The following is a 20,679-nucleotide window of genomic DNA, read 5'->3' as shown; positions in this document are numbered from 1 at the left end:
TAAGCTACTTTCTGGACTCCGTAGATCTGTCTAGATGATGTCGCAACCACAGAGAAAGAGCTGGACACTGTGGAAGTGCTGAAGGCAATTCAGAAAGCCAAAGATGTGAAGTCCAAACTGAGCAACACAGAAAAGAAGGTGAGCATTTTAGGAATCTAACTAAGGATGGAGCTTTTCTTGGGGAAACTGAGCCATGGAATCCCTCAGGGATCTCGGAGCATTAGTGCCCCATGCCTCACCCCCTACCCCTGCCTGTGGAACCTTAGACTGGATCTGCAGGTATGCTATGATATGGTAATAGTATTCTGTTTGATTTGTGAGATTATTTTCAACATCCTTTGGTTGGGAGAATGTTGAGCTCTTTCCTGTACATCCTGGCCTTAGTGGGTCTGTTCTTCCTGTACCTATCCCCCTCCTGAACTAACTCAACATTCTTTCTCAGGTTGGTGAGGACTTCAGGCTCCCAGCTGCTCCCTGCATCAGACCCAGCAGCTCCCCTCCTACTGCAGCTCCCACCTCAGCCTCCCTGCCTCAGCCGATCCTCTCCAACCAAGGTAATCACAAGCAGGTCTTGCTCCCAGCTGAGCTGCTCAGTTCTGCCTGGACCAGAGGCAGGGCTGTGCTTGAGAGAAATGCTGGCACCTGCTTCCTGCAGGCTCAGGCACGGGGAGGGTGGCACTTTTTGCAGGCTGGCTCCTTGGGTGGCACATGGCAGGGAGGTGCCTGGCCTGATTTCAGCACTGTTGTTAGTGAGGATACCCTGTCCCTTTATGTCATGTCCAATTCCTATAGGGTACCATAGTGGTGTTGGAGAAAACTGAGCAGGCTCAGGCTGTTGACTCTTATGGAGCCATTCCCTTCTGTGGCTGTCATGGGCAGGTCAGCTTCTAGAAAGTCAGGCCTCTTTTGGAGCCCTTGACCCCTGTATGGAGAGCTTTTATTGTTATTGTGATGCCTCTGTGGCACTCAGGTATGGCCAAACCCCCAAAATACTGCATTTATGGGGACAGGATGGGCTGCCTGTCCCTGTGGACCTGTGGAAGAACTGTCCTTTTCACCTGCCCATTGTCTGCAAGCATTTTCAAAGGGCTTTCACCTCTGAACCCAGGCATCCTCGGAGATGAGTGAGTGAACCGGGTGGCATGAGCGTGGCTGCTGGCCTGGCCCCGACGGAAGAGGGGCAGGTATGCCGTCCCAAGTGGAGCTGAGGCTCGGGACACACAGGAAAGAACGCCACCCGCCCAGGCTCCTGGAGACGCAGAACTTGGTGTGAGGTCTTGGGAAACTAGTTTGGCCTAGGTTTTAAGAGCCAGAAATATATTTCTACTCCTTAATCTGGTGACCCACTGGAAGAAACTTCTCTAGAAAAGGCTAAGATACTGAGGAAAGGAAGTTCTCCCCACTAGCATACCCAAACTGTGGTATGCACACCAGGAGGGCAGGGAAAGGCAGCGACGGCACAGAACCCTCGACTGGCCTGCAGTCCTGTCAGGGAGAGAAGACTGAGCTGCAAAAAACATGGCACTTGCTTATATTGACAAAAGCCCAGAGCACAGCAGTCTGAAGTCACAACTGTGATGTACAGAAGAAAAGTCACGAAAGCGGACGGTAGAGCTAGGTGCCAGCACATTTACCCATTGACTTTGTCAAACTTTTGACAAAAGTTTTGATTTTTTTTTTTTTTTCATAAAAGAGGAAGAAAGTTTGAGTCTCTGTGAGGAAGTTTCCCTGACCTCTCTTCAGCTCCCCACAGTATTAATGATACTACATAGAAAGCATGCAACCATTGACTTCTGGGGACAGGGCAATAGGTCCAGGATATAACCTGTTCTAGCATTTGTTGAATCTGTGTGTGTGTGTGTGTGTGTGTGTGTGTGTGTGTGTGTGTGTGTGTGCGCGCGCGCGCGCACATGCATGAATGCATGGACAAGCAAGTGAAGAGCAAGTTGGCCAAGAGCAGATCCTGGCTAGGCAGGAAGAATGGGTGTCTCCTCCAGGCCACAACTGCCAGGAGCCACTGTACCTTGTGGTACTGAAGTCTCTGCAGCAGCCTGGGGCAAGCCTCCTCCACCCCCTCCTTGCTGCCCTTTCACCCCTGGGTGCTCTGTAGTCTGCCCGCCCCCTTTCCCAGTCATTGGACACTGAGAGATGATGTCCCATATTTACACCTCTTGTAAATAAAACTACAGTGGATGTCTGTGTGTGCACATCTCTTTCCTTTGGGCGAGAAATGACAAAGGTCAGACCCCTGTCTGAGGACTCCTGGTGTCCCCTACCCCATCTGCTGAGTGGCCCTTTCTGTCCACTTGTTTGTACAGGCCATGGTCCAGGAAGGAAGTGGACAGACTGTCCTGTCTGCATTTCCTAATGCCCAAACAAGGCTGGGAGGTGAGGGGGTAGTGGCAAGAAAATACTGTTTTGGTTTTTTTTTTTCCTCACAAATGTGAGGCACCCACTTGTATGTGTGTTTGGCCTGGGTGGACAGGAATTTTTTGTATGAGAACAGCTTTACTAACCTATGGGCACTCAAGGCCTGCCTGAGGTGAGTGCTTCTGGGAAACCCCAGTCCTCTGGTCACCACAGCCGTAGAGCTGTGGGAGATTGACAGGGTCAGTGTCCAGAATGCCAGAGTTCATTCCCCAGCCCTGTTTAGGGGCTGAGAGAAGGCTGTGCTGTAGACATGATTAGACACAGGCATCTGAGTTCCTGTTCCATTTTCCTGGCCCTGAGATCCCAAGCAGCTTGTAGCCTCTTGGAAGCTGTTTTCTCAACCATAGAGTGGATACATCTAACTTCAGCGATTCTAAGATGCACACATTCCACCCTGGGACTTCTCTGAAATTGAGATGCGTCTTTCAGTCAGTGGCGTCCCCTAGTTGCTGTCAGCCAGCTGGTAATCGTGATGGAGCTGTGGGAATACCTTCCGTGGACATCGGCTATGACCAGGATGGCACCTTATCCACACACCTTAGATTTGATGAAATGTGGTAAATAACGAGAGGTGCGCGTGAGCTGATGGTGGGGAAGCGCTTGGCACTGCCGAGGCTAAACAGGATTAGTCGGTAGGGGTTGCTTCCTGTAGCCTGAGTTGGGGTTTCAGGACAGTCCCTCTAAGAACATGGAGCCACTTGGGGACACAGGCTTTGTGTCTATGGAAGAACGAGGTAGAACAGTTTGGGAATACTTTTAGGACTGCAGCAGAGTGGTATCAGATGAATCTTGAAAGATGGGTTGGGTTAAGATATTTTAGCAGCAGGGGCAACATCAGAAAGCCTGGGATGCTTCGTGCGTGTCTGTGTGCTTACTGCCTTCCTGCCTCGCAGCCTCTGCAGCTTAGCTTCATGGGGGTATCTGGGCTTGGGCTGCCTGCTTACCCTTTGGGCAGAGGCCCTGGGCTCTGTTAGTTGTCCTGTTATAGGTAGCAGTCCAACTGGACTGGATATGTGTGGGGCTCTTGGGGGTATAGTCATTTAATTGGGCCATGGTGGCTATTTAGTAACAAAGCCAGGGTGTGGAGGGATGGCTGTCCTAGACCAGCCAGCTACAGTTTGAGACATGTTGATTATTGTTGTTTTTTAAGTTAAGGGTGAGGGTGGGGGAAGAGCTTCCCTTTTAACCAGTTGCAAACTGGAGTGAAGTAATGGCTCCAGACAGGCCATTCATAAAATACCTTAGTGTAGCTTAAATAACCAGTGCATTTTAAGGAGAGTAGGTGGTAGTACAGGGCAGTCAGCAGGGCACCCTGGGAAAGCAGTCCTGTGGGTTCAGTACTAGCTGTACTCAGCACTGAAGGAGTCAAGTCTGCAAAGGCTGGCTTCCTGGCGAAGGGGCCTGTACTCGGGATCTGTGAGTTCTGCAGATGCCAAATGAGAGCACAGGGTCACTTGTAGTCCTTTGTTTGGACAGTGTTCCAATACATCCAAGGCTATCGATAAATACATCACCAAATGCTTTTCTGACAGGTAGCCCAGCCTGTTCCCAGCACCCATTCTTCCTAGTTAGGCTGGGCCAGGCTATGTGGTCTAACCTTGCCACAGTAAGAGAAAAAGGGGTGCAAGTGTTGTTTTCTGTGTTAGCCCTGTTGGTCCTTCTGTGGAGTACCTGTTCACAGTCTTTACATTCTCTTGCAGTTCTCAAGCAGCTTGCTTCCCATTTTGTGATCTGTAAGAGCTCCTTACAGATTGACATATAGATCTTTGTTTATATTCCAGACATTTTTTTCTCTGTGCAGTTCTCTGCCTTTGGAATGTACCTCTAGAGGTTTGGTCTTTATGACTCCCTCCCTTGCTTGTCTGCTCAGGCAGCCTCTCCCTCACACTAGAGAGCAGCCACTGGTTCCATCCAGTAAGCAAGGCACCTGAGTTACTGAGGAGTGACTGAAGTACTGCATTTTTTTTCTGTGACCCATATGATGATTTGGGGTATGGCTAGTGCCGGGCCGTGCTGTGAGCCTAAGGCCTAGCCTCTTCTTGAACTGCTGCTCTTCCTGCCCACCTGCCCACCCCATCTCTGCAGGTATCATGTTCGTACAGGAAGAGGCCCTGGCCAGCAGCCTCTCATCCACTGATAGTCTGCCACCTGAGGACCACCGGCCCATTGCCCGAGCCTGCTCTGACTCCTTGGAATCTATCCCCACAGGACAGGTAATGCCCTCACCTGCTCCTGGGGACTCTTTCCTCAGCCATGGGGCTGCTGTCTGACTTTGTTCACACTGAGATATGGCCTAGTGGGGGTGTGGCACATGTGGCGAGGGCTTCTGGGTACTTTGTGGTGTAGTCTTTCTCTTGGATGTGTCTCTAGTTGGGTCATAGACCAAGTGGTTAAGGGTTTGAGTTTGACCTCCTCCACCCCACGGGAACAGGCAGTACTTTCTCTTGGGCCCTGGGAGCAAGAGAAGATGGGCATTCTTTGGGCACACACAAGCTAGATGTCCCAAGGGGAATCTCCCCTAATGCCTAGCACCCCAGAGGCCACTCAGTCCCTTCCCACATGTCACTGTGGTGGTCTGAATAGTGTGACTCCAGCTCTTCTTTGTAGTTGCTGTCTAGGCTTTTGGGATTCATTTCTGTGTCCCTTGAAAAGAGAGATGGAAAATGAGTGCCTGGTGCTGTGTGCTTGGTGCCTTGACCTTTCTGCTCCATTATTGTGCACTGTTAGGGTCATGGTCATATGACGCTAAGACAGTTTGCAGAGGCTTTATCTGTCCTACCTCCTGAAGACTGACTTGAGAGTAAGGTCCTTGACCTGTCTTAACCTGTACTCAGGAAGCACAGGGGGCCTTGCCAGAACCACTTCCATCATGTGCACTGCTGCCTGCCTGGGGCCAGACCAAGCAAAGCACCTGATCCCTTGGGTGGCACAAAGGTCCCCCAGATGCCAGACATCCATAGAAACAGGCTCTGGTCCATGGTTGTGCATGTAAGTCAGGTCAGACAGGTGGGAAGGCAGCAAGTTCCTGAGCTCACCCAGAGTGGAGTATGGACATCACAAAGCGACTTTACAAGCACCTGAGGGCTAGCTGCAGCAGGTGGGCTTACGCTTTTCTCCTCTGTCAGGTGGCCTCTGACGATTTCAGGGACGTGCCAGGAGCTGTTGGTGGCGTGAGGTAAGGAAGAGGGGAAAGCCAGCGGGGCCAGCTGCACAGCTTCTGTGTTCACTGTTGCAGATTGAGCAGCCAATGTAGCCTGTTCATAGAAGTCTCTCTAATCAAGTGCAGTTGAGATGAGCTCCATCTGTTTTTCCTCAGCTGCCTAATTGACATTATCTTACACTAGAAGTTGGCAAGTCAAAGCCAGTGTGGGTCTTGTCTGTTTTGTACTGGGAGCTACTGATAGCTTCTCTGTTTGTGGGGTTGTTTTGTTTTTTTGAAACAGAGTCTCATTTAGCCCGTGCTGGCCTAGATCTTACCCTGCAGCTTAGGCTGGCCTCAAATTCATGGCATCCCTCCTCCCTCAGCCTCCTTAGAGGCAGGCTTACAAAAGTCAGCCACCCCACCTGCTTTTATTATTAAAGTCTGTTTGTTTGTTTGTTTGTTTTGTATTTTGTTTTTTTGGGTTTTTGGGTTGTTTTTTTTTTGTCTTTGAGACAGGGCCTCTGTGTAGCCCTGACTGTCCTAGAACTTGTTTTGTAGACCAGGATGGCTTTGAACTCAAAAGATTAGCCTGCCTCTGCCTCCTGTTGGCAGTGACTAAAGGTGTCGGCCATCATGCCTGGCTCCTGCTGCTTTTTATTGTTATATTTGTTTCTTTTTCTAGGTGTGTGGTGCACTTCTTTTTTTTTAAGATTTATTTATTTATTATATTACTGTAAGTACACTGTAGCTGTCTTCAGATGCACCAGACGAGGGCGTCAGATCTCATTATGGGTGGTTGTGAGCCACCATGTGGTTGCTGGGATTTGAACTCATGACCTTCTGAAGAGCAGTCGGTGCTCTCCCCCGCTGAGCCATCTCACCAGCTTGTGGTGCACTTCTTTAATCCCAGCACTCAAGAGGCAAAGGCAAACACATCTTTCTAGTTTCGAGGACAGCCTGGTATGCACTGCAAGTTTCAGAGCAGCTAGAACTACATAAAGAGATCCTGTCTCAAAACAAACAATCAAAATACTGTTTATTTTCATTTTAAGTGTATGAGTGTTTGCCTACATTTGTATATGTGTGTACCACATGTATGCTTGGCACCTCTGGAGGCCAAGACAGGGCATCTCATCTCCTGGAACTGGACTTACAGATGGTTGCTAGCTCCTGTGTGGGTGCTGGGAAACAAATCTAGATTCTCTGCAAGAACTCTGAGTACCCTTAACTGCTGAGCCGTCTGTTAAGTCTTTGGTTATTACATGCCTAAATGATTGTTTATACAAAATTATGTGAGTAGGGTCGGCATGCACATCATGAAGTATTAGCTCCCTGGCCCGTTGAAGAAGTCTATTTTTATTTATTTGTTTATTTATATGCTTAATTTTTTGTTTTGTTTTGTTTTTTGGATTTTTGTTGTTATTAAGACAGGGTTTCTCTGTGTAGCCCTGGCTGTCCTGGAACTCACTCTGTAAACCAGGCTGACCTCAAACTCAGAGATCTGCCTCCTTCCCTCCCCTCAATGCTGGAATTAAAGTTAGTGTGCACCACTATCACCTGGCTTGATTGGCTGATAATTGACTTTTGAGGCCAGATCTCTATGTAGCCCTGGCTGGCTCAGGACCTACTATGTGGACAGGCTAGCTTCAAAACCGACAGAGATCCACCTGCCTCTGCCTCCCTATTCTGAGATTAAAGGCTTGCTCTACCATGCCTGGCTACAGAAGCTTCTTTCTTTCTTTTTTTTTTTTTTTAAGAGATTTATTTACTACTATAAATAAGTACACTGTAGCTGTCTTCAGACAGCATCAGAAGAAGGCACCAGATCTCACTACAGGTGGCTGTGAGCCACCATGTGGTTGCTGGGATTTGAACTCAGGACCTTCAGAAGAGCAGTCGGTGCTCTTACGCGCTGAGCCATCTCACCAGCCCCAGAAGCTTATTTCTAATTCTTGTTCGTGGAAGGGTTGTAGAGGCCAAAAAGGGCTGAAATTTAAATGAAAATGTCCTAGGGCCCACCCAACTTGATTTATAGCCCTGGAAAACCAGGCTGCCTTTTTCAATAATGTAATTCACACCCTGTAGCACTTCATTGCCTCTTTGACACCTGGCAGCATGGAATGACAGAAGTCTACATAGCACTTTTGTTGTGGCAGCCAGCTTGGTTTGGCAGTATGTGGAAGCGTGGACTCACCCTGATGGCAGGCACTTGACAGGCTCAGCTGTAAGAGAGGCTCAGGGGACCTATGGATTGCCTTCCTAGGATTAGGGTACTACATGCTACAGCAGGCTAGGGCGTAGAATGTCCCTGTGTCCCTGACCCAGTCTTTTCTTGCACAGCCCAGATCATGCAGAGCCAGAGGTTCAGGTGGTGCCTGGGTCTGGCCAGATCATCTTCCTGCCCTTCACTTGCATTGGCTACACAGCCACCAACCAGGACTTTATCCAGCGCCTCAGCACACTGATCCGCCAGGCCATTGAACGGCAACTCCCTGCCTGGATTGAGGCTGCCAACCAGCGAGAGGAAGCCCATGGTGAACAGGGTGAGGAGGAGGAGGAAGAGGAGGAAGAGGAGGATGCTGCTGAGAACCGCTACTTTGAAATGGGACCCCCAGACGCAGAGGAAGAGGAGGGGAGTGGCCAGGGAGAAGAGGATGAGGAAGATGAAGACGAGGAGGCTGAGGAGGAACGCCTGGCTCTGGAGTGGGCCTTGGGCGCTGATGAGGACTTCCTGCTGGAGCACATCCGCATCCTCAAGGTGCTGTGGTGCTTCCTGATCCACGTGCAAGGCAGCATCCGCCAGTTCGCTGCCTGCCTCGTGCTCACTGACTTCGGCATCGCTGTCTTTGAGATTCCACACCAAGAGTCACGAGGCAGCAGCCAGCACATCCTCTCATCCCTGCGTTTTGTCTTCTGCTTCCCACACGGTGACCTCACGGAGTTTGGCTTTCTCATGCCGGAGCTGTGTCTGGTGCTCAAGGTGCGGCACAGTGAGAACACGCTCTTCATCATCTCGGATGCTGCCAACTTACACGAGTTCCATGCTGATCTGCGCTCCTGCTTTGCACCACAGCACATGGCCATGCTGTGCAGCCCCATCCTCTACGGCAGCCACACTACCCTGCAAGAGTTTCTGCGCCAGCTGCTCACCTTCTACAAGGTGGCCGGCGGCTCTCAGGAGCGCAGCCAGGGCTGCTTCCCTGTCTACCTGGTCTACAGTGACAAGCGCATGGTCCAGACAGCTGCTGGGGACTACTCAGGCAATATCGAATGGGCCAGCTGCACGCTGTGCTCGGCAGTGCGGCGCTCCTGCTGCGCTCCCTCTGAGGCGGTTAAGTCTGCTGCCATCCCCTACTGGCTGCTGCTCACGTCCCAGCATCTCAATGTCATCAAGGCCGACTTCAACCCCATGCCCAATCGTGGCACCCACAACTGCCGCAACCGCAACAGCTTCAAGCTTAGCCGTGTCCCACTCTCTACTGTGCTGCTAGACCCCACTCGCAGCTGCACCCAGCCACGGGGTGCCTTTGCTGATGGCCATGTGCTTGAGCTGCTTGTTGGCTACCGCTTTGTTACCGCCATCTTTGTGCTGCCCCACGAGAAGTTCCACTTCCTGCGAGTCTACAATCAGCTACGAGCCTCACTGCAGGACCTGAAGACTGTGGTCATCTCCAAGAACCCTTCAGCTAGGCCAAGACACCAAAGCCAGCCTGCCAAGAGCAGGGCCAGGTGAGACTAGTGCAGGCTGTTGGGAGGGACCTGAGGTGTGGGGTGGGCTTGGCTGTGGTCTCTGGGTCTTCATACTCTGTGGGAGTCTCCCTTTACCTTCTCCCTCCCACTTCTCTGATCCCTGACCAGTCTCAGCCTTTGCCTCCATGGACTTAGTGCTAAGTGCTCCAGATTTCCAGATCCTTAAAAGCAACCCAGGCAAGCTGGTCCGTGTAGGACGGGTTAAGGGAGTCAGCCCTGTCTTGCCAGTGGGGACTGTCACCTTGTCCCCTGGCCCTCCCGCTGTCGTCTCATACATACAAGTGTGGTTTCTGGGTGTCATCTTTCTCCTGCACCAGGCGGCTCATCCAGTGGCCAGCTCTGTCAGCTCGGGAGTGTTCCAGGGCCCCATTCCTGAGACCGCCTCTCAGGCTTTTTTTCTTTTTTCTTTTTGTACCATAAAGTTCTTGTCAGGAAGGACTGAGTTAAATCTAACTTGGAAGCCCCTCACAAAGAACCTTCTGAAGATCAAAGTATATGGGTAGGTCACCTTTTCTTCAGGAGAGATTGAGGTACTTAGCAGAAAGGAGCTGGCAGCTCTAACCTGTTCTCACTCTCCCCTTCTCTTGTGAGGGCCCCTGCTCTCTGTTGCTGGATTCCCCACCTGAGGAGGAAAGGACCTAACAGTTGATATTCTCTGTCCTAGCAAAATGCTGGGAGCCTATCTTTACCCCTGGCTCTCTCCTCTCCTCTCAGTCAGTCTCCAGCTGATGACTCTTAGAGCTGAATCCAGTGCCCCTCTTCTACCTGTACAGAGGGGTGGCATGCACCTTGTCCTTCTCCTAAGCTACCACAAACCTAGCTTGCTCCTGGGACTGCTACAGAAACCAGGCCCTGTAAAGATGTGTCTGCACACCCATGACAGCAGGAGAGTAGCCCAGCAGCTTCATGGGGCATTTGGACAAATGCAGGGTCATCCCCAGGGATTACAGCAGTTGGACTGGATCTGGTAGATGGAGAGAGCAGCATCCAGAGGACCCCACCCCTTCATTCAGTGTGGCCCCGTGGGCTGAATGCTCCCATAACATTTAGCTTTTGAGCATTAATTATGACCGAGATAGACCACTGACACCCCAGCATGGCCCTGGGGAGCAATGGTGGTTGAGTAGGTGAAGTTCCAGGGCCACCTAAAGAGCCCCCAAAACAAACATGATACTGAAGACCATACTGAGTCTTGATTCTTGTCTCTGCATATACACACCCAGACACTTTCCCTGTTCTGTGTGGTAGATCACCCAGTGACCCCACGGGTAGCACTGTACTGTACAGTTGTCCACCACACTCTGATGTTGTGCATATGATATAAATTTCTATGGATGCACATATTTATTTGGCATTTCTTGGGTCACTGGGAGATATAGTGCTGAGCAGCGGCCACAGGAGACACCAGCAGAAGCTCCCGCTCCAGTTCCGGCTCCCGCTGCAGTCCCGGCTCCCGCTGCAGTCCCGGCTCCCGCTGCAGTCCCGGCTCCAGCTGCAGTCCCACCAACAGCTTCAGCCCCAGCCCCAGCAGAGGCCTCAGCTTCAGGTCCGGCTCCCGAACAGGCCCCAGTAGAGGACTCAGGTCTAACTTCAGCAGGGTCTCCAGCCCCAGCAGAGGCTCCACTTCCAACAGAAGCTCCAGCTCCAGCAGAGGCTCCAGCTCCAACCGAGGCTCCGGCTCCAACAGAGGCTGCAGCAGGGGCTCTGGCTCCAACAGAGGCTCCAGCAGGGGCTCCAGCTCCAACCGAGGCTCCGGCAGGGGCTCCGGCTCCAACAGAGGCTCCAGCAGGGGCTCCAACTCCAGCAGAGGCTCCAGCCCCAGAAGGGGCTCCAGCTCCAGCAGGGGGTCCCACTCCAGCAGGGCCTCCAGCTCCAGCAGGGGGTCCCGCTCCAGCAGGGGGTCCCACTCCAACAGGGCCTCCAGCTCCAGCAGGGAGTTCCACTCCAGCAGGGGGTCCCACTCCAGCAGGGGTTCCAGCAGGGGGTCCCGCTCTAGCAGAGGCCAAGGCACAAGCAGAGGCCAAGGCACAAGCAGAGGTCCCTGCCCAGTACCCAAGTGAGCGCCTAATCCAGTCCACATCTGAGGAGAATCAGATCCCTTCTCACTTGCCAGTCTGCCCATCACTCCAGCACATTGCCCGTCTTCGGGGGAGAGCCATCATCGACCTTTTCCACAACAGCATTGCCGAGGTATTGGCCCAGGTGCTGGTGGTCTTACAGACTGGCACTTGTGTGGTGAGAGGTGTGGGCTCTGCTGTGGAGCAATTAGTCCTGAGGGTAGGGTATAGTTTGTGTTGGGACATCCTCTTGTCCCAAGTTTCTCTTGACATAATGTGGTCTTGAGCTACATCTGCTCACAGGATTGAGGATCTGGGTCAAGAGGTCTGCCACTCAGCTAGCTGGGTGTGCCTCTCATACCTGCCTGTGTATCCCTGGTCCAGGTATATATCCCCGTGCTTACCTCCTTTTCTCCCCTCTTCTCTGCTCTGAGTTAATTTGAAAAAATGAGATGAGCTTTCTGTCTCTCCTCATCCAAGGCCATGAGCAGTTCCTGGAACACAGGAATCACCACATTAGCCAGACTTAGAAAGGGAGGGATGTGCTACCTGGAGTCTGCACTAGAGTGATCCAGGAGGAAGGGGGTGTGGCCTGCCTCACCCTCCTCACCTGTAGGCTCCCTTATCACCCCTCTGTGCCCAGGTTGAAAACGAGGAGCTGAGGCACCTCCTGTGGTCGTCAGTGGTGTTCTACCAGACCCCGGGGCTAGAAGTGACCGCCTGTGTGCTGCTCTCCAACAAGGCTGTGTACTTCATACTGCATGACGGCCTCCGCCGCTACTTCTCTGAACCACTTCAGGGTAGGTACTCCAGCCTGGCCGCTCTTGAGTCAGGGGCAGATTAAGAGCCAACCATGGACTTGGGTAGGAGCTCTGGGCTCAGAGTCCCTCATCTGAGAAAGGTTCAGAGTAGCACTTCCCTTTTAGAACTCACAGAGACCTAAGGCTAGCCGGGAATGCTTGGGAACTGGCTGACATATGCAGAGATTTGGCAGCCGCTGCCCTCTGGATCTCAGTAGGAGCCTCATCCAATGGCCTGGTGACTCTACCAAGCTAAGCTAGATGAGGCTCCTACCCCACACCCAGTATCATACAGGTCCTCCATGTGTGTGGGTGGTGCTGGCTCCCAGCCAGGCAATATTCCTGCAGGACATGTTTAACCTTAGCCTCTTTTCTCCATCACAGATTTCTGGCACCAGAAAAACACTGACTATAACAACAGTCCTTTCCACATCTCTCAGTGCTTTGTGTTCAAACTCAGTGACCTGCAGTCAGTCAACGTCGGCCTTTTCGACCAGTACTTCCGGCTGACGGGTAAATGACGTGATGTGTTTTGTCCTGGTTTGGGTGAAGGCCAGTGTCACCAGTGGGCTTCCACCTCGCACATATAGGTACACTATCACATGACACATTATCTCCACTTACAAGCCGGCTCCTTGGGTAGGAGGAAGCGGCTTCAGGAACTGCTGAGATGGCAGGACTCCCGCCCCACGGTTTCTAGCCGGGGTTGGGTATACAGGGAACAGCAGAGTGGGCCCTCGGCTTAGGGGCAGGATGTTTCTGACTCATACTTCCTGAAAGGAGAAAGCTAAGCTCTTTCCCTAATGCCTCTATCCCCTTCCAGAAAAATGTCTCAGCCCTTCCTGCCTGAGATATAGCCATCTCCCCAGGCCACATGATGCCCTCCCACATGGACCCTGTGGGTCCTGGTTTTCTGTTGGGACCTTGCAGGGATGGAAATGGTGGCTTGTACCTGTGACCAGCCCCTTCTTGTGCAGGCTCCTCCCCGACACAGGTGGTCACATGCTTGACCCGCGACAGCTACCTGACACACTGCTTCCTCCAGCATCTGATGCTTGTGTTGTCTTCCCTGGAACGCACACCCTCACCTGAGCCTACTGACAAGGACTTCTACTCGGAATTTGGGGACAAAAATACAGGTACCCTGTCCACTCCCAGAGCCCTCACTGCCTCTGTCTCTACCTTTCCCTTGTCTCTGCCTAGCTGGCAGGCTTTATGGGTCATCTTCCATGGCAGAGGTTCCATCCGAGCAGTCCCCAGCCAGCCAGCAGATCTCTCTCAGTCCTGGGCTCTAGCTTGGCGCACCCTTGACTACTCTCATTAGAGTCTAGGGGTGGTGTGGGGCTGCTGTTGCTTCTAACTGCACCACAGGCCAGCTCAGGCCACACTCTGGTGTCTCTCTTCCTGCAGGGAAAATGGAGAACTATGAGCTGATCCATTCCAGCCGCGTCAAGTTCACCTACCCCAGTGAGGAAGAGGTCGGGGACCTGACCTATATTGTCGCAGAGAAGATGGCTGATCCTGCAAAGAATCCAGCTCTCAGCATCTTACTGTACATACAGGCCTTCCAGGTGGTCACACCACATCTTGGACGGGGCAGGGGCCCACTGCGTCCTAAGACACTCCTCCTGACCAGTGCTGAGATCTTTCTCCTGGATGAGGACTACATCCACTATCCATTGCCTGAATTTGCCAAAGAGCCACCACAGAGGGACAGATACCGGCTAGATGATGGCCGCCGTGTCCGAGATTTGGACCGGGTGCTCATGGGCTATTATCCCTACCCACAGGCCCTCACTCTTGTTTTTGATGACACGCAGGGCCATGACCTCATGGGGAGTGTCACCCTGGACCACTTCGGGGAGATGCCAGGTGGTCCTGGCAGGGCTGGCCAGGGCCGGGAGGTGCAGTGGCAGGTGTTTGTCCCCAGTGCCGAGAGCCGAGAAAAGCTCATCTCACTGCTCGCACGACAGTGGGAAGCTCTTTGTGGCAGGGAGCTGCCTGTGGAGCTCACTGGCTAGTGCACGCCACGGCAGCCCTGACCTCCTGCCATGCCCAGCCTAGCCTGGTGCCCGTGAGTGCAGGGAAGCGGGCCTTCTGTATTCTTTTTAAGGTCCTTCTCCTCTCCCTTGGTTCCTACATTGATTGCCCATGGCCCCCACACATGTGACCAGCTCCCAAAGAGAATGTGAACATGTGTGTTCAGTTAATCCTTCCTAACACTGGGAAGACGTATGCCAGCCCCACCAGAGCGTCCTTGTGCCGTTAGCGTCCCTTGTGTTGCCTGCCCCTGAAGTGGCATGGCCAGACACGCCAGCATTGTTTTGTCTGTGATTGATGCTGTTGTTAGCGTGGCACTGTGGACCTGATAACCCCCACATCCTTTCCTGAAGTGTTAAGTCCAGTCCTTTGTTGCTGTTGCTGTCATTGTGGGCGTGCCGCTGCTAATTACAAAGCTGGTAGCAGAATACACGTGGCAAGCTCCCACGTTGTGGGCTTTTCCAAAATGGAGGCCTCCTCAAGTCTAGACCAGAGGAGGTCCTATGGGGAGTTCCTAGGTCATGGGTCCAAGAGGAGCCAGCGCAGGGGACCTAGAGCTGCCAGCACCAAGTATAATTCCTGTTCCTATGTTCTCTATTCTAATAAAATGGAGTTTGACACAATCTGAGTCTTTAAGGTCATAGATTACTGGGGTCCCAAAAGGGCTTCAACCAAAGGCATGGTCAGCATGGAGAGACTGGAGACAAGAAGGGAGGTGGGAGGAGGTGGGAGGGTATCCAGGACAGCCATACTGAGCTGTAGTCAAACCAGTGGCCTAGGTAAACAATAGTAACTATCTTCAGCTGGAAGTACTGGTACACACCTTTAGTTCCAGCACTCAGGAAGCAGATTCGGGTGGATCTCTGGGTTCAAAGCCAACCTGAGTGAGTTCCAAGACAGCCAGGGCTACATCTGTCTCAAAACAAAACAAAAAACAACTTCATTTTATTCCTTGTCTCTTCCCCACATGTGTCAGCCCAGATGGTACCCCTGTTCTTTCTCAGCTAACACTCCAGGAGAGACAAAAATGAACTATTAAAGAGAAAAGTGCCAGGAGAGCTGAATCAGGCCCTGGGCTGCCCTTAAGCATGGGATCAGGTCAAAGAAGTGCTCTGAACCTCAATTAAAGGAAAACCCAGGCCGGGGCTGGGCCTTGATAGTGAAGCACCTGCAACCTGTACAAGGTCAACAATACACACAGCCTTAAACTAATTAAATGTAGTAGAGTTTATCTGAACAGAGAAAATCTGTTTTAATCAGGCAGCCCTGAGGACAGCAGCCAGAAAGACAAGACTAGGCAACACTTAGAAAGGACTTAGTTGGCCAGTTGATGAGAAAGCCTTTTGCGTGTAACTGAAGCCCCAGGCTGCAAGTGAGATCCATGTGTCTGGTTTGTTGGGTACAGCGAGAGATTTTAGTCCAAACCAATTAGCTTCAACACCAGAAACCACACCTACCTGGGAGAAGGAAACAGCATGGAGTATTCCAGTTTACTGGAATAGATAAAGCCCCAGTTGGGGGAGAGGCAAGGTAGAAAGGGAAAATGTATGGGCATGTGGGAAGGAAAGAGTCCAGTGAAGGAGCAGAAGCTCTCCCTAAAGCTGTAGCCTGACTGTGGTATCCTCTCCCCAACTGCCTTATCTGGCCTCAGTGGGAAAAGATGCACTGAATCCTGCAGAGACTTGATGCCCCAGGAGGGCCCCATGCTCTCAGAGGAGAAGGGGAAGGAGGGTGGGGGAGGGACTCTGTGAGGGGGACCAGGCACCGTTTGAGATGTAAACAAATAGATACGGGCAGTGGTGACTCACATCTTTAATCCCAGACCTTGGAAGGCAGAGGCAGGTAGATATGTATGAGTTCTAGGCCAGCCTGGTCTACAGAGTGAGTTCCAGGACAGCTAGGGTTATACCGAGAAACCCTGTCTTAAAAAAAAACAACAACAAACAAACAAACCAACAACTACAACAAAAACCAGCAACAAAAACCTTAAGTCTTTTAATAAGTGGTGACTGAGAAGCCTGCACACATACATGTTCTTGGGTGTGCTTTTTTTTAACACTATTTTTAATGAAACCTCAGTTTTATTTCATATCGGCCAGTCCTGAAATTCTTTTCTGCTTTTGGGTTTGCCTGAGTGAAGGTCCCTAAAAGATTAAAGGAACCCCTCAGGCAGTGCTCTGTGGCTCTACCCAGTCACTTCAGCCATTAGAGCAGAGTGAGGGACGGCACAGACACCCACTACAAGTGTGGAAAGGACTGAAGTGTCATGGGCAATGGAACCTGAGCTGTGGCTGCAGAGTTAGGGGTGGGCTCGGGGAAACCATGAGGCTGCTAGGGGAGAGCAGTCTGAAGGGTGTGGTGTTTCCACCTCTACTGGTATCCGACAGAAAGACTGAAGCAGCCGGCCCGGGGGCAGCCAGCCCAGGGGCTGCCCAGCAACTTCCTAGCCACCAGAACCCCAAAAGCCTCTGAATGAAAAGCTGGCAGGACAGATGCAGGGAAAATTATTTATTAGTGTTTGATTTGAATTTGCTTCAGAATTTCCCCTAGACCCCAGGCAGGTGGTTAATGGTGGCTCTGGACCTCCAGACCATGATGCCAGGGAGTGGTGTCCTGGGCCAGGAAGCCCTAAACTGGGCCCAAGTCATCCATGCGGGGGTCAATGGCCAGCGTCTTCCCTTCCGCCTGCAGACTGCTGATACGCAGGAGGAAATCCTGGTGGGTTCCTGTGGGGGTGGGCTGACGGATAGCTTTTAAAGCGGCTGCTCACCCTGTCCTGCCTCCTTCCTCATGCCTACCTCTTGGAGTCCACTCACTGCCTGCCGCTGCAATCACTGTCCCCACACTACTTTTGTCTCGGGCAGTGGACCTGCCGGCTATGGCAGAGCCCCGAATCCTCCTTTTGCTCGGCATCCTGGTCCTCTGCCTGGCAGGCTCCGGCTTCATCAGAGGGCAGACGGTGAGTGGAAACCAGGGTCAGGGAACAGAGAGTGACCATGTTAGTTGGTGTGTGGATGCATTGGGATTATCAAAGCAGCTGGTACCTGTCTGAGCTCCCTGGGGGCCCAGGTCACCAGGCTGTTGTCCCATCTCCCCAGGCTGAAGTCTGTGACTGTCCTACCTGAAGTTTAAAGGCTTCAGTAACTTGATCTCCTCTAACTTTGTCTGGCTAGCTGGTCATGTACTATGGGCAGTCATCCTGGGTTCCCCAGCCTGTGAGTGAACAGGGACAGAGCCAGCCCCATCCTCCTGGGTTCCCTTCCCAGACTGAGGCCATAGTCTATGTGGTCCTCACTTGGGGTTTTTAAATGTGATCATTACCTATCCTCTGGGAGCTATAAACCAAGGTATACACCACGTATAAGCCTGTGGCCAGCCCTGAGCCTGTCTGGAAGCAATGAGAGCCACAGGGCAGCCAGCAGCCAGCAGCCAACAATAATATTCTTAAGTCTCGGAGAGGCCCTCATGAGCCCTGGACATGGCCCCTTCAGTCTTTACAGCCTTTAGCAAGCTTGCTTGTTTCTCCTATTAGAAATCCAAGGCCGGAGGAGAACAACAAGCTGTTCCCTCTAGAGCCGTGGTTGGGACCATAGCCTGTGATTCTTACTCAGGCCTACAATCCCCACCCAGTGCGCTGTATAGACAGGGCTGTAGCATGGCTCCAGAGGCCAAGAGTGCCAGGCTGCCCGCCCCTGGGTCTCCCCAGCCTATAGCTGCTGTGTGAGCTTTGGGAAGAGCTTCACACAAGTGTGGAGACTGAGTTTTGGAGCTGTAGCTGGGCAAGGGAGCTTCCTTCATGAGACCAAGTTCATGCTTCTTAGGCAGCTTCCAAGGCTCCTGTGGCAAAGAAAAGGGGTCCAGCACCAGGGAGCCATGGGGTGTTTTGTCTTCATATGCCCTGTGGTCCCATGGAAAAAAGACTTCAGGGCCAAGCCAGGGCTGGGTGGATCAGGTGGGACATGAGGATGAACATGATGGAAAACCACAAGCTGGAAAGCACCTTGTCACCTGTGTTCTGGGCAATGGGGACAGAAGTCGGTGAGAAATCTCAGTTCAGAGACCTGGTGTAGTTCCGAACAGTCTTAAGTCTGTAATGCTGAGACCGAAGCGCAGCCAGCTTGGACTGGGGAAGAGGTTCTGAGGTCTCGTGGGCAGGGATGTAGCAATGCTGTCCTTCCTTTTCCCACACAGTCCCTAATCCTGTGTGACATGAGACACAAGCTGCAGCTGCTAGGAACATAGCCTCAAAGGGTAAAGGGGACCCTGAGTCAGACAGCCAGCAAAAGTGGCATTAGGACTTGGCATAGCAGGCTTGGGCAGCAGATGCAACGAGGTCTTCCTGTGGGAGGGTCAACCATCAGCCCAGGGACTACTTTGTGTTGAGTACAAGCCTGGGATCCACAGCCAAAGTACCAAAGCAAGGGGCATTGCATTGGCCCGCACCCAGCTTTGCACCCCCACCCCCAACCCCACTCTGATCCAGAGGAGGGAGAGGCAGCTCACAGGCCCTTCCACTCTTTGGGGGTTTAGATCCTAGGTGGTCAACCCAGGGACTCCCCAGGAGCTTGGTTCCAGCTTGGGGGAGTTTTCTTCACCTCACTACTGAACTTACTAGTTCACGGCTCCTCAGCTCTCCCAGCAGCACATGTATAGAAAGCAGATGCAGCAAACTCAGCCATGCACTGAGCATTCTGCCAGGTCCTAAGGTGCTCCCAGTAAGCAGACTTCTGATGCAGTTGAAGCCTATCTGACCTCGTCCCACCCAGCTGTATCACCAGCGGAAAGGTGAGCTCTGTCTGGAGTCATCTTGCTCGGGTGTGGTCCCTGAAGAGGTGCTGATTCTGCAGTTGGCTCATCCATCCATCACCACTGCACACAGGCTTACAAGCTCCAGCTTCCTCCAGGCCCTCTCTCCCTCTGAGTAACAACTCTCAACTCTCCCTGGGCATTACCCAAACCTGGCCAAAGCATCCTAGGGGCCCAACCAGAGTGGCAACTGTACTTTTAGCTCTGCCTGCCTAGGCAAGTGGCTTTGAGGGGAGCCCACTGTCAGCCAAGCATGTGCCCCAAACCTGAAACTGAGTTGCTTCATTTCCTAGACATGTTGTGGCTTTGCAAAGAGGAGCTTTGCCATGACACATCCAGACATAACTGAGGTTTTGCTGAGTAGCTTCCCTCTTTGTCAATAACAGAAGCATGAGCGGAAAAGGCAAAATCACAGTAGGGTGGGGGCGGGGGCTTTGTACACTACACCAGAAAATGTTCTTCTTTCTCTCCGGTTTTGGAAAGCTGCTCACCTGTAACTCATTTTAGGGAAGGGGTGTTCTGGAGATACCCAGCTTGTAGCACGGTGTGGCCATCATTTTCAAGTTAAGAGCATGTTTTTCTCCAAGCCTTTCTCCCATCCATGTGTACCTCCTCTCAGCCCTTTCTCTTGCAACTATAGGCTCCGTCTGCGCTCTGGGGTATAGCACTGTGGCTTCTTTTTGGACCCCGAAGGTGGTCCCTGCTGAGCGTAGGTTCAGGCCACTGAAAGGGGCTGCAGGAGGGAGGCAGGCAGGAGCTCTTCAAACCTTCCAGCTGTTCTGTTTCTTCAGCTTCCCTCAAGGGATGGCCCTCATTCCCCACCCCCATCAGCTCTCCACAACGGTAGTCAGGGATCTCTCTAAATCACTGCAGGAAGTAAGTGTGGTAGCCCATACTTGTAACAGGTAAAGGTAGGGCAATCAGAAATTCAAAGCCAGCCTGGGGCTATGTGAGACAGGAAATATAAACAGGTATCAAAGCTTTAAACAAAATAAAATAACAGGCAGTAGTGGCACATGCCTTTAATCCCAGAATTCAGAAGGCAGGGACAGGTAGACCTCTGAGTTCAAAGCCAGCCTGGTCTACAGAGTGAGTTTTAGGACAACCAGGGCTACACAGAGAAACCCTATCTTGAAAATAAACAAATACATTTTAAAACAACAACAAAGAACTCATTAACGGAATCCTGAGGGTGCACCATCTGGTCCTCACCCAAGATTGGCCCTCTGTTGTCAGCCTGGCCTCCAGCCGCTCTCCAGTCTCTTGTAGGCTACCCTGCAGGTCACATGGGAGTATTTGTTCTCTCCATCTCCAGCCAGAGCACTGACCCTGGCCAACTCTCTAACAGCCATGGGAGTAGTTTCAGTTGTCAAGTTGACAGAACCTAGAAAAATCACCTGGGAAGGGAGTCTCCATGAAGGCTTGCCTAGATCAGGTTGGCCTGGGGGTATGTTTATGGAAGATGGTGTTGATTCTGTTAGTGCCACTGTGAGTGGCACCATCCCCTACACAGGGGGTTCTGGGCTGTTTAAATGTAGAGAGCAAGCCGAACACTGAGAAGTATGCTTTTACCTCTCTCTCTCTCCCTCCCTCCCTCTCTCCCTCCCTCCCTCCCTCCCCCTCTCTCTCTCTCTCTTCCTCTCTCTCTCTCTCC

At 52.1% G+C, this 20,679-nt stretch overlaps 2 protein-coding genes across 3 annotated transcripts in view; both read left to right on the top strand.

The window, feature by feature from the left end:
• Nisch (nischarin) overlaps nucleotides 1-14,842 on the top strand; it is a 37,187-nt gene extending 22,345 nt beyond the window's left edge. Inside the window, exons 12-21 of one of the 2 annotated variants that reach the window (XM_031360964.1) lie at nucleotides 25-138; nucleotides 443-554; nucleotides 4,516-4,643; nucleotides 5,556-5,605; nucleotides 7,913-9,301; nucleotides 10,702-11,512; nucleotides 12,023-12,179; nucleotides 12,564-12,692; nucleotides 13,157-13,318; nucleotides 13,590-14,842. In XM_031360964.1, the coding sequence (XP_031216824.1) occupies nucleotides 25-138; nucleotides 443-554; nucleotides 4,516-4,643; nucleotides 5,556-5,605; nucleotides 7,913-9,301; nucleotides 10,702-11,512; nucleotides 12,023-12,179; nucleotides 12,564-12,692; nucleotides 13,157-13,318; nucleotides 13,590-14,200 (3,663 nt within the window). In that variant the 3' untranslated portion in view covers nucleotides 14,201-14,842. Of the gene's footprint in view, nucleotides 1-24; nucleotides 139-442; nucleotides 555-1,108; nucleotides 2,198-4,515; nucleotides 4,644-5,555; nucleotides 5,606-7,912; nucleotides 9,302-10,701; nucleotides 11,513-12,022; nucleotides 12,180-12,563; nucleotides 12,693-13,156; nucleotides 13,319-13,589 lie in introns of those variants that run through there. The other variant, XM_031360965.1, reaches the window with a different exon arrangement.
• A 2,121-nt stretch (nucleotides 14,843-16,963) lies between these two features.
• The window catches only part of Stab1 (stabilin 1), a 31,251-nt gene continuing 27,535 nt past the window's right edge, over nucleotides 16,964-20,679 (top strand). The window contains exon 1 of the mRNA XM_031361286.1: nucleotides 16,964-17,178. Coding sequence (XP_031217146.1) covers nucleotides 17,098-17,178 — 81 coding nt within the window. The 5' untranslated portion in view covers nucleotides 16,964-17,097. The remainder of the gene's footprint in view (nucleotides 17,179-20,679) is intronic.

Source organism: Mastomys coucha, unplaced genomic scaffold (assembly GCF_008632895.1).
Source record: "Mastomys coucha isolate ucsf_1 unplaced genomic scaffold, UCSF_Mcou_1 pScaffold9, whole genome shotgun sequence".
Lineage (NCBI taxonomy): Eukaryota > Metazoa > Chordata > Mammalia > Rodentia > Muridae > Mastomys > Mastomys coucha.
This window is presented reverse-complemented; position numbering and strand designations above follow the sequence as displayed.